Here is a 12759-nt window from a genome sequence, read left to right as displayed (position 1 = left end):
GTGATTCTGTGATTCTATGATTCATCTTCTTGCGTCCCAGCTCATCCAACCTAACACTGTTCGTTAGCCAATGCTTGTTTTCTTACCTTTGCATTACAGTCAAAGCAACTTCCTTACTGTTCTTTTCTGTAATCTGCTGAAATATCAAAATGATGGCAATTAGCATTACAGGAATTGTTATTTTAAAACACCCGAGTTTATTGTCAAAATGGATGCCAGCACAGCTTTGCCTTCAAGGAGGAAGGCAGTAGAGTAATAATGTTTGTGGGTGCCTGTGTCTGTCCAATAGCTGGAGGCTTTTCCTGGCTGTTTTAAGACACACGTCTTGCTAACTGTAGCTGGGGATTTGTGCTCAAAGCAGTTGGTTGGGGTCTTGGAGAGGAACAGTGGGCTTGCTAACTACTTGTTGGTTATTCCGGCAGAGTGGAAGGAGATATAATCTGTTCCTGAAGCGACGTCTCAGGGTAAAACAGTGATGAATGATACTGCAAGTGGCTTGGATGGCTGCAGTAATAACATGCTTCACTGCGTGATGCCTCTTGTTAACTGGGAGCAACGTTCACCGTTACAAATATTCTGTGCTTTCTCGGAGCACTTTTTCACGTGCATCCTTGCGTGGGTTAAAAGGGAAATGACAGAGACATAACCCTCTGAATTACTCTTTTTGGTTCCTACTGTAATGAAAAGAAAACCCAATTCAGTCCTATAGAGATACACTTTTGCCGATGAGTGTGGTTAAAAAAGCCGACACCAACCTTCCTTAGCATGGAAATAAATTTAGACCAGAGCCTTAGCTTCTGTGTAGAGAGCACTTTGCTGTGTGAACTTCTAGTCTTGTCAGCAGTTTGGTGGAGCTGAATACTGATAGGATAAAAAATAATACTACGTAATGTTATGTTAACTTTGCTCGGAGAGTGAGGTAATAGTCTGTTATTTGCTTAACGGTAATTGCTGTAGTCTACTCCATGAAAAAGATGAATGTTGTCCTTACGACATTCTGGCATGCTGATAAATAAAACATGACCTTTAACAGATCAATTGATTAGTATTCTCTCTGCTCCCAATGTAAATACTCAATTTGGAAATGTCACCCCTGTATTGTTTGTGTGCTGGTTTTGCATGTGGTCGTTGCTGGGACATATTTCTGTGTGGTGGTTGATACAGTTGACTATTGTTACGTAGAAGAAAATGCATGGAATTTACTTTTTGCTACCTGCTTCATCAGTGAACCGGGCCTGCGCTGGCTTTGCGCAGAGCGGCGTTCTGACTAATGGCAGACAGAATCTGGGCTGTCAATTAACACTTGTCTTGATTGTTCAGGACACGCTGTGAAGACTGAAAGGAGTGTAATGGTAACATTGTTCCTGAGTACTGCTACACTAACTTGCATTTATTCTTCATATACCGGTTATTTACCAACAGTGTGTGTGGATATTAAGCAGTTAATTGGGAAATTATTTTAACTGGATGCTGCTCTTGTTAGAACTTGCCCAGGTGTATCTTCAGCTATGAAGAAACTGAAGAATTGAGGCAATTTGAGGAAACTTTTGTCTTCAGTTATATTGTAGAGCAACAGCTATGCTTGTTCTTTTCATCATATGTCTCTCTCTTCCACAGATTGATAAAAGACATCAAAGCAAAGACTCTATTTTCTTCAGGGATGGTGTCAGGAGAATTGATTTTGTTCTCTCCTATGTGGATGATCTTAATAAGGAATGGGAAAAGAAGTTGGTAAGTTTGTTTTGAGGTCCCCTTAATTCTTGTCTATCATAACCTGAATATCAGGTACTGAGCCTTTCAAAGCACTATGCTCAGCAGAAATAGCATTTAGCTAAAAACTGTATAGCTTTGTGAGAGCCCTTCCATGTACTGAAATTTCTGTGTAATTTACTGTTGTGTGTCAGTACCCAGTTTTATTAGATTTTTGGTGCTTTGTTTACTGAACTGATCACTCTCTATTATTAGGCTAGTCAATATATGATACAATCAATGCAGAGTAATCCCAATGATTTTGGTTTCTTCATTTAACAGTCTTAGTTAGCTGTGGCTTTTGTGAAATATCTGTAAATACTGTTAGATGAAGGGGGTTTCTTCTACGTAAGCATAACATTATCCAAATCAGACTGAACGTTTTTTTCCATCCTATGACTTGTTAGAGCAGAAATAGATTTTTAGATCCAAGAGTCCATATAATTTTCCTTCTAATACTTTTTTTTCTTAATATGTACCTTGAGTAAAACAAACAGCATCTCCTCTTTGAGCTTTTCCCTCTGCTTGACTTGCTCTCTACATATGTGTATTCATTCTTCTAGAAGCACATTTAAAGTGGCATCGATAAGAGACCTCCTGTGTAACAGAGCACAAAGGACAAGCTTTCTCTAAAATGCCCATTAGGGATCATCCCTGAACATCCCAGCACAACCTGGTTGCCTGAATGGTAACAGTAGGTCAGATGGAATCATTACATAACGTGTATTTGTTCCTTGCTTACGCTGTCAAATTTGAGGTCTAACTTGACTAACATGTAAATTGAAGCTATTTAAAAAATCTTATACTGTGAGATGCAGTTGAGACAAACTAAACAATATTTAAAAAAATAATAATTGAAGGGATTTTAATTGTTTTGTCTTCTCCTTATTTGCTGCCTTCATTCTGAGCCAGGAGAGGTTATGTTTACTAACTAGTCTCTCCAGTGTATATCTCCAAAGTTTGTTCATCAAAAAGAAAGAGAAGACCCAAGCCAACTTCATCCTCATGTAATTATATTATTCTGAAAGATAAGGGTATCTGAAGAAAACTAATTATACCGAGGCTATACAAAATCATCATCAAAACTAGTGGCTGTGAAGCAAGGAACATTTCTCATCTATATCTTGTTGTAGTAAAGTTTTTCATAATTAGAAATTATAATTTCCTTTGAACAAAACCTGGAAGATTTGGCTGTTGAAAAAATTGCTGAAAGTTTACTGCTTTCATTCCTTTATGAAGGAAATACTCTTTTTATTAAGGACTTTTGCTGCCTAAACTTGCATCCACATATGATCCAGCGTAAAACACAGCCCCTGCATCTTACTCTTGTTACCTTAAAAAAGCAAGGATCTCTGTGGTCATCTCTGGTGCTTTTCCCAGATTAAGCACCCCCCAGTCAGCTTTGCTCAGCTACCCACCCTCAGGAGGTATGCGTGGGAGACCAGGGTTGCAGTGTAGCTTTGGTACCATAGCTTTAGAGAAAGGCGTACTTTTTCAAACCCACACTGGGATGCTGTAATCCCAGGTGGATTCCTCCTTCTCCCAGAAAGCAAAATGCATTTTAAGAAGAAGGAAGAAGAGACCAGTCAGTGTAGGAAGAAGAAAGATGCCTGTGCAAAATATGTGAAAGCAGCTCTTAAAATAAACTTTTCCATTAGCCATACTCAAATAACATGAGGAAGGAAATGGAGACTGTTTAGGTAATGTTTCAAGTGGGAAGGAGAACGAGCCAGATACTCAGTCTAGTCACTGGTGTGTATTGTGCACAGCAGTTTCCCTCCCGTGGCTTTGTGGGGCATTAGGGGGCGCCGGAATCTTTGCCAGACCAGAGGCCCTGTACGTGGGTGTCGTACATGACTGTCATGGTTCACTGAAGGATTGACATGGGAAGGACCCGGGCGTTAGTAGCTAATACAGTAGCTCCTCTTTGAGTTAAAAACTCACTCAGTTAAGAAGAAACATCTCTCTCTATCAAGTTTTGTGAGATGTGATTCTGTATGTGTCTGTTATCAGCAAAAGAGTTTGTGGCCCCGTGGAAGAAGGCGTTTGGTCAGTGGCCCCATAGGTTAGCTCTGCGGTCAGAGAATGGGCAGGCACGAAGACAGCGCGTCAGTGTTTACACAGTTCCGGGGGAATCTGCTAAGAAGATGAAATTTCCCCTATATTTATCTCCAGCGTAGTCCTTTATAAAATGAATATGCCCGTAAATCAATGCAGACTTCTTGGCATCAAAGTGCTGTGCTGTTGTCTTTGTGGAACAAGATTTAAATATTGATGCACTGCAGCCTTTGCAATTTGTCCGACACGCCGTACTAAATATTGATGCACTGCAGCCTTTGGAATTTGTCTGACACGCCGTACTTGCTGTTGCAGAGTTGTGGCAGAAAAGAAATGTGAATGTCTTTTACTGTAGTACAGTGATGCAGCAAAATGGACCAGCTAAGAATAGAAGTCTGCACAGGAAGAGAATAACAGTTGTGACAAAGGGGTTTGTTTCCTTGTCTGAAGGAAACAGCTTTATTCTGCATTTCTAAGAAAGGGATGAATAGCTTCTTTGTGTGTTTCCACATAACCCTGATGCGGATGCAAGAGACGGTCTGTTCATCTTCTCCCTTAGCTTCATGCAGAACAAATGCATCAACTTCTTTGATGTTCCCCAGAAACTTTCTAGCTTAAACTCTATTTTGAACTTGCCTTCTATAAACTACATGAATAAATCCTAACCACAAAATCTCTCTGAACAAAAATTAGGGTTACATTTTTGGGAGACAATACTTCGTTTTTCCTCAAAGCTCACAGCAGATAAGAGGAAATATTTTACCCATGTAGGAAATGCATATGAACATGGAAAAACAATTATAATTTAAAAAAATATCTAATAAATTCTTCATGTATGACCAGGACATGATCTTTGTTGTCCATAAATGTCTTTCTTCTCAAGAAACTCCAGAGCATTAGGCTCTGGGATCTCTGGCAAAGTAACTTGTTCCTGTGTTCGCTGGAAGCCAAGTCCCCTTGTCCTCAGTGGGACATGGAAGTACAGGAAGAAATGTTATCTAGTCTTTTCCCACTTTTCATCGTCTCAGGCACAAACTTGTGCTTTCTTACAAGCACCAGGTAGCCCAAAGTTAGGGAGCCAGGGGCAGTAAAAATCAGATGCTTGTTGCTCCAGCTGTGCCCTGTGGGGCTGCCGACGGACAGAAGTCATGTCCGCAGCTCTGCAGGCACGGCTGAAAGCTGGCCCTGATCCAAACTGGGCACCTCTCCCTGCTCCTTCCAGCAGCCTTGGCTGGTACTCGCTGGGGGAAGGTGTTTGGCAGCTCCTGCACGCTGAGGGCATGCAGAGCACCCTCCCAAGCCACGCGGGCTGTCCCTGCAGCAGGGCCAGTTACCCCATGCGTCTGTCAGCCCTGTTCTCGTGGGTGTGGGTGGATGAGAGGGTGAGGGACCTTTCCTAAACAGGCTCTGTCTCACCTGAAACATCCTTGCTAGGGAGCTGCAAGGACAGGCTGAGCCCAGCTGTGTCAGTTCTGTGAAGTGAATTGAGTTTTCTGCAGGTACATCTCGGAGCAGAGGTTTGAGGTGCTTTACAGTAGGATGTGATTGTTCCTAAAGGTCCTACCTATTTCCCAATGTCCCACACGTGACTGCAGGTGGAATAAGCCCGAGCATCCTCACGTATACAAGGCTTTCGTAAGTCTGGTGCTCCCTTGCCTAAAAGCAGGGGAAAAGTGAGGAGGAGGAGTTTGGTGAAGGAGTAGTATGCTGTAAACCTAAAATTAATTTCTTCTCCTGATGATTGACTGTTGTTACTAGCAGTAACAGCACAGTTACCAAGGAGCAGGTTTATAACACTGTCTGTCTTCCTTCTGTAACTGATGGGGCGGTGGTACATCTGCAGTGTGCATATCGGTACCGCTGGACTTGGGATCTTGCTTTCTTCATCTTACCGGGACGGCTCCTTGCAGCCAAAGGTGCGTTAGGTGGTTGAGTTACTCCGCAAGTGTGCGGGACATCCACAGCGGTGCCTGGCCTGCAGAGGGGAGCGCTCTACTGGCCTCTCCTGTATAGGCCACTGTGGTCTCAGAAAATGTGGTTTTCAGCCTTTTATAGATGCTTTGGAGAGGCTTAAGAACTGTACTTAAACGGTGAGGAAGGGCATCAGCCCACTATTACTGGTCCTCAGTGCTGTGATTCCTTCTGTTCCATCCCTCTTCCCTCTGCAGCTGCACGTGGCATCTGTAGCAGAGTCACAGACGTGCACCAGGCCTAGCGTTCTAGGTTTGGGACAGTGAGCTTAAAATTCATACAAACACATACTGAAACAAAACAGCGCTGGTCCGAGGGGACATTTTGCGCATTTTAAGCCTTTAACGGCAACATGAAGAAATCCAGTATTTGGCAAGAAAAGGAGGAGTGTTTTTCTTTTGCAGCAGATTGATTGCTTTTAAAGATGGTTGTTTTGAGTGACTGGAAAGTACGGTACATTCCCATGGCTTTCAGGGAAGGTGGCTTATGGGTAGAGATCAAGGTGGTAAAAAGAGCGTAATTCCTATTTCAGCACTCTAATTAATCACACCAAGTATAGCGTAAGGAACAATGAGTAAGATGGGGCCAGGCCCTTTGGCTCTAGCTGTTCTTAAGCTGCACAGCTGGGAGGGGAGCTGGCTGGTGTTGCTGTGGGCAGAGAAGACCCTGAGCTGACGCGCTTGGCTCTCCTCCAGCATTTGCAGGGGAAAGAATGCACGCCAGCGTGCTTTGCTGGGAGAAAATGTAATCCAGAATAGCACATAGCTTTGGTTACTAGGCTTGAATGTCAGCTTTTATATAGCACTTTGGAATGTAATCATAAATCACCTTTTAGTTGTATTTTTCCTTATTAGGTCAGCAAACAAGGGTTCTCAGGTGCATGTAGGCAGGTTTGTGGGACAGATGAGTTAAAAAATAATGCATGGTGTTGCATCTGCCCCCAGCATGTACTAGAATTCAGGAACTATCATACTTTTAAGTTTATCTAGGCCGGTGTCTAATTTAGTATGTTAGAATATTTGGCAAAATCAGATGTGAGAGGTAAAAATGCAAGGCCACGAACAGGAGAATATATCAATATGCCTTAACGTAGATTTGAGGGCCATTAACGCTATTCTTCAGTCTGTATTCCTTTATCTGAGTAGTTTATGCAAGCTGAAATGCAAATGTGTTTCTCTTCCTCACAGACACACAGGAGAAGTAAATTGGATGAAAACTGTGGGTCTTTTTAATTTTTCTTTTAAGCGTGTTTGAAAAATGTCATTTAAGGCCTTTCAGTAGAGAGCACGTCACATAGCACAGCAGGTTTTAGCTAGAAAAAAATTGGTAGTCTAGCTAATGCTTTTTCAAGAAGCTAGGGCTCAAAATTAGCTTAATATTAGCTTAATTTGTGGTTTTTCTGGCAGTTTTTCAGCAAATGTTATATAATTAAAAGGATACTAATTCAGTCTCCCAGTAGGAGCAAAAATCCTCCAGAGGAGGCGCCGAAGAAAATGCTGTTACCTAAAGACACTACCTAGGAATTACTTGGCCAGCTGCAGCGTTCAGTAAGGGTTGCAAACTGGGGGTGGTGCAGGCGTCGGGCACTGCCACAGGCAGGTCTGGTTTGCACTGGCTTTGTGCGAGCTAAGCGTACGTGACCTTACACGCCGTGGTTTGTAAGACATCTTGTGTTGCAGTGACGTGGATTGGGAAGCATCCTGTTGGAATTGTCCTGAACATTGGTATCGGGCACAGCTGTGAATCTTGTAAATAGACGTTGCTATAAGTGATCAGTCTTCCAGATGCCTCCAGAATTCTTTTCATCTGCTTTTAACATTCTTTTAGCTAGACTGGAATGTGAACCTTGAATGATAACTAATGAATGATAATAATGAATGAGGACACACCACACACATCACCCTCCCAAAAAGTCAGAAACGCTCAAGACATGTGACTTCGCTTACAGCTCTGGTTAACAAGATTGGGCAGTTTATGAGCCTATTCCCAACTAACAGATAGGTTTCCTGGTGCTCGTCAGTGGAGTTCCCTAGGCTGGCCATCACTCGGAAGTGGGCTGGTATGCATCAGCTGGTTGTTGTCAGTTGGCCTGCTTTCTCTTACAGAGGTGACATAGAACTGGGGGGTTGTCATCAGGGCACTTAGGAGGAGTGAAACTCAGTGAAGTCATCATAAGTGATTAGCTAGTTGCTGATTTCATCAGTTAATAAATGCGTATTTATTTCTCTTCAGGAAAGAAGAAAAGAATTTGAGAGGAATCTGCAGAAGGCTGGTTTGGAACTAGAAACAGAAGATAAGAAGGTAAAAAAAAAAAAAGAGAAAAATTAGAACCAAATAAATAGGGCTGCAAATTACTGCTTAATGTATATCACTTTGTTTCTTTGAGACACATTATAATGTTTTCTAGCAGATTCCAGTGGAGCATGGCTAATTTAAGTGAAACAAGCTTAATGTGTCCATATGGGTTATTTTCCCAGATAAGTGTGTAAGAATTGTGGGAAGAAATTTAATTCAGGAGGAAGTGATGGCTTTTTGTTTCATAACAAAGAGAAAAGTGGTTCCGAAATAGCTGTGACTTCATTTCAACCCATGTAAAAGGGAAGTATGCTCACAGCTAGATTTAATCCCACCTCACAACCAGTAACATGTTGGGGAGTCAGCGACTAGATAAGCGTACGCCCACTGGCTGTTGTAGTTATGATGAGGAAGAATTCTGGTGTAACAATTTGAGGCTGTTTGGTTAGTGTTGCTGTTTAGGCTGGAGGACGTAGAGTGTGGAGTTCTTCAGTCGGCGTGCTCCTTTTTTCTGCCAGAGGTTGCCTGGGGAAAAACAACTCTTGATGAAGTTTAGACTCCGTAACACCCCTAGATGCAACATGTCAAAAAGACCTTCTGATTGCCATTTTCTCCTCTGTATGCAGAAACATGGCAGAAGAAGGTATACTGGGGGGTGAGGCCTGTGATAAGATTCTTCCTTGTCATAGCTGTGAGGCTGCAAGAGGTCTGAGCTCTGCTTGGCAACTCCTTCTTGCAAGGAGTCTTGTGTGCTCTGCTCCACTGCATGAAAACTCCACTCCAAGGAGGAGAATGGTTTGACAGTGCAGCACGGTGGGCTGCAGGACACGTGGGCTGCCGAGGGGCCAGCCCTGCGCAGCAAACCCGTGCGTTCCCAGTGCGCTCGGGGTGTAGCGAGCATTTTCCGGCCTCCATGCATAAGGTTCGTGTAGTTTGAAAAGCATTTATGAGCTTTTAGTAGCTCAAAGATGGTCTTTATGAACAACCAACCACTTGGGTAAGTTTTTCAGTTAAAAAAAAATACAAAACAGTCCCCTATTCCCCCTATTCTTTTCCTTTTTAAAGCTTTCAAAAATATGTAGAAGGTAATAAATGTTGTGTAACAGCTGGTGCCATAAATTTTGCAGTAAGGTACAGTTTAGTCTGATGTCAGATTTAACTTTGCTGGGGCAGGAATCTGAGGATGGCAAGATTTATTTTGTGAAGATCCATGCCCCGTGGGAGGTTCTGATTACATATGCGGAAGTGCTGAACATTAAAGTTCCTATCAAGGAAAATGACATTCCCTCGATGGTGGAGAACCCCCTGGACTGTATGCTGGCACCACTCAGGCTTCCCGAGAAGGTAATGCACCCTGAGCCGGATTATTTCACGGCACCGTTCAGCAAGGACAAGCAGGAGCTGTACCTCATTAACGACGAGAGCACCTTCTTCTCGCCCTCCATGAGGAACAGAATAGTACGTATACGAATTCATCTACTTTTATCTACGTGTAGATTTACTCGGGCCTGTAGGAATATTCATGCCAGGAAGGAATATATGAACAGTGGTACCTGTGGGTAAATACGAGGAAGCCCAGTGTGTCGTCCTTGGAAATCCGGAGCAGTATTTGTGGGAATGGATCTTCTGGATGTCTCAAGGCAAGCGTGCCCTCAGCAGTCTCACGCAGGGGGCAAAAACCCCTTTTGCTTCTGTGTATTGTTCCTGCGGGTTATACACAGGGCACAAACATGACAGTTTTTTGTTAAATGGCCTTAAAGCAGAAAAGAGCTGAAATCCTTGTGTTTGACTCTCAGGTTAATTACATTCTTACACGATGCCCGTATGGAACAGAGGAAGGGAAGAAAAAATTTGGGATTAAGAGACTGCTGAATAACGGCACTTACTCAGCTGCATATCCTCTTCATGATGTAAGTATTGGAGCTTTCTGCTCCCTTGAGCATTTCAGTGTGACTACTCTTTTACCTACTGTGACATTGCTCTTTCCAGCAGAAATGAAAATCTGCTCAAACCCTTCCATTTGCCCCAGTAACTGATTCTCTTTCACCGTACACAAGATGTATCTGCCAGCCCTACTCTTGGGCTCTTAGGTGCTGAAATGTCTCTTCCTGTGGGTATATACAGGAACTGAGTTTCTAGGATATCAGTGTCAGTCACGTAACGTGTAGGAGGCTTACTCCGTAGTATGTTGCTGTCATGTTTATGATGCAGGTAATGTGGTAGTACTTTAGGAAGATTATCACAAGGAGTGAATGCCTACTGCGGATTCTTACGTTCAGCAGTGCTTGTAGGGCATATGCGTACGTATCCTGTAGTTACACAGCAGTATGTGCTACCTGTAGTTCTACTGGTACTCTTGGGATGGTACCACGTTGGGACTGAAGTCACCTGAGTGGCACCAGCCCTGCAGTGCAGTGTGGGGTGGTCACTTGTCCATCTCCTCGTGAGGTTTGGTGAGCAGCTGCATGGTCAGGGTGGTAAATACTGATGTTTATTTATGGCTGTAGGGTCAGTTTTTAATACAACATATGCAGGTTTAGCCCTGAAATACCATGGAGGAAACAAGAGAGATGGCCTACTGTATTTTACTGATCGCTTCTTTCTGGTTTTTTACGTCTTTTTTTTCCCTTCTGAATGTTGTGTTTAATTTTTTTCTTAAGTCTTAAATTCTCTCCTTGTTTTTAATGATCGTTTGAGATTTGACACAATGCCTTAGTGAACTTAAATTGCTATTTATATCTGTGAATTCTGCCACACGGTATTTTTAAATACTTTATATAGATTTATACATTTTAATGTTTTGAAATGTTTTTCCTCCCTTAGAAAATGGGAAGAAATGGCTGAATGGACATTCTGCAGGTTTTTAGGGGGAAAGTTTAGCTGATCAGAGTCTAGGCTGTAGAAGGCTAGTCTAGACTGGGAAGCACTTCATACTGTTGGGACTACCAAAAGCACAGATAATAAAAAGCAGTTATACAAAAATCTTTTCCTTACAAGTAAAACCAATCTTAAATGCTAAGGATTTGTATGACAGAATTCCAAAGTCATGAGACACACTTGGAAATCATTGCCTAAAACACAGAATGAATGATAGAAAGGTTTGGGTTGGAAGGGACCTTAGAGACCATCCAGTTCCAACCCCCCTGCCATGGGCAGAGACACCTTCCACTAGACCAGGTTGCTCCAAGCCTCATCCAGCCTGGCCTTGGACACTTCCAGGGATGAGGCATCCACAGCTTCTCTGGGCAACCTGTTCCAGTGCCTCCCCACCCTCTCCGGGAAGAACTTCTTCCTGATACCCAATCTAACCCTCCCCACTTTCAATTTAAACCCATTGCCCCTTGTCCTGTCACTACAGGCCCTTGTAAAAAGTCCCCCCCAGCTTCCTGGGAGGAACATAAACGTAAACTGGTTTGATCTTTTAAACATAAAAGATTATGTTTAAATATGTTTAAACATAACTGGTTTAATCTTTCAAAATATTTTAAAAATGCAAACTTCAGGTGGCTTAAAGGTCTTGATTTCTGTTTAGAAACCAATTTTCATGTTTTTCTGTGTGATTGAGAGACATTCAGGAAAAAACAATCACAATGTTTGAGACAGCCAAATAAAGACCAAGTTCTACAACACAAAATAAAATTACAAGAGCTGTCAGAAACTGCAGTTATTTTGTGCTGTTTAATTTCTAGGAAACGGAAGGTTTAGAATTTTCTGAGCACCAGGTATGCGATGGTGCTGAGCGCTGCTGGAGTTAATCAGTGTCAGAATTTCATGTGGTATGCCCTTGCGTTACAGCTCGAGAAACCACAGCACGGAGCACGTTACAGTGCTATGGCTGGAGGCAGACAGCTTTTATTTATATCCCCTAATTTACACCTTTGAAACGTTTCTGGCCGTGCAGTTTACAATGAGAGCCTGATTCATAGAATCATAGAATCACGGGATGGTTTGGGTTGGAAGGGACCTTAAAGATAACCCAGTTCCAACCCCCCTGCCATGGGCAGGGACACCTTCCACTAGACCAGGTTGCTCCAAGCCTCGTCCAGCCTGGCCTTGAATTGGGAAGCACAGAGAGCAGGATTTAAATTTGCATTATTTTTAATGAAACGGGTGTAAATTGGTGAGTTTCTACTTCAGGGAAACTTGAACTTCAGCAATTGCATGTGCTGCACCTGTGTAAAGGAGCAAACCACTGCAGTAACCTCCCAGTGCAAGAGTGTGGTGTACCAGTACAGCACTGGTGTGAGGTAACGTAATGTGGTTACAGTACATTTATTTCATGTCTAAGAGTGATAAATGTTTTCTGAAAAGGTGTATTATCTTATATATATCATAAAATTATAAATACTGCATATAATGAGTTCTACTTATATAAAGTGGTAGAGTGCTAAGTTTGAATTTCAAATTAGTTTAATTGGCATAATCTTAAGAGGGATGCATCGTCATTAACGTCCATTTCTTTTAACGTAGTATTTGAGTCTGTTGATGAGGTGTTTTGTCTTGACTCTGATTTGCTCGCAGTGCCAGTACTGGAAAAAGGCCAATGATCCCAACTGTGACAACGAGAGATACACGCTCTACATGGAGTGGGCCCGTTTCTTGAGGTTCTACAAAGAACAGCCTTTGGACCTCATCAGGTAAAATTCTGCCTGCGTTTCATTATATTTACTTGGGTTTCACTGTCAT

The 12759-nt window shown here is 42.5% G+C and overlaps 1 protein-coding gene across 1 annotated transcript in view; it reads left to right on the top strand.

Annotated features, from left to right (window-relative positions):
* Positions 1-422: 422 nt before the first annotated feature.
* The window catches only part of ANO5 (anoctamin 5), a gene marked incomplete at its 5' end in the record, with an annotated part of 31270 nt that continues 18933 nt past the window's right edge, over positions 423-12759 (top strand). The window contains 6 exons of the mRNA XM_010155557.1: positions 423-464; positions 1618-1731; positions 8011-8079; positions 9247-9531; positions 9870-9983; positions 12595-12710. Coding sequence (XP_010153859.1) covers positions 423-464; positions 1618-1731; positions 8011-8079; positions 9247-9531; positions 9870-9983; positions 12595-12710 — 740 coding nt within the window. The remainder of the gene's footprint in view (positions 465-1617; positions 1732-8010; positions 8080-9246; positions 9532-9869; positions 9984-12594; positions 12711-12759) is intronic.

Source organism: Eurypyga helias, unplaced genomic scaffold, assembly GCF_000690775.1.
Source record: "Eurypyga helias isolate BGI_N326 unplaced genomic scaffold, ASM69077v1 scaffold40367, whole genome shotgun sequence".
Taxonomy (NCBI): domain Eukaryota; kingdom Metazoa; phylum Chordata; class Aves; order Eurypygiformes; family Eurypygidae; genus Eurypyga; species Eurypyga helias.
Note: the sequence above shows the minus strand (reverse complement) of the source record. Positions and strands in the feature narration are given on the sequence as shown.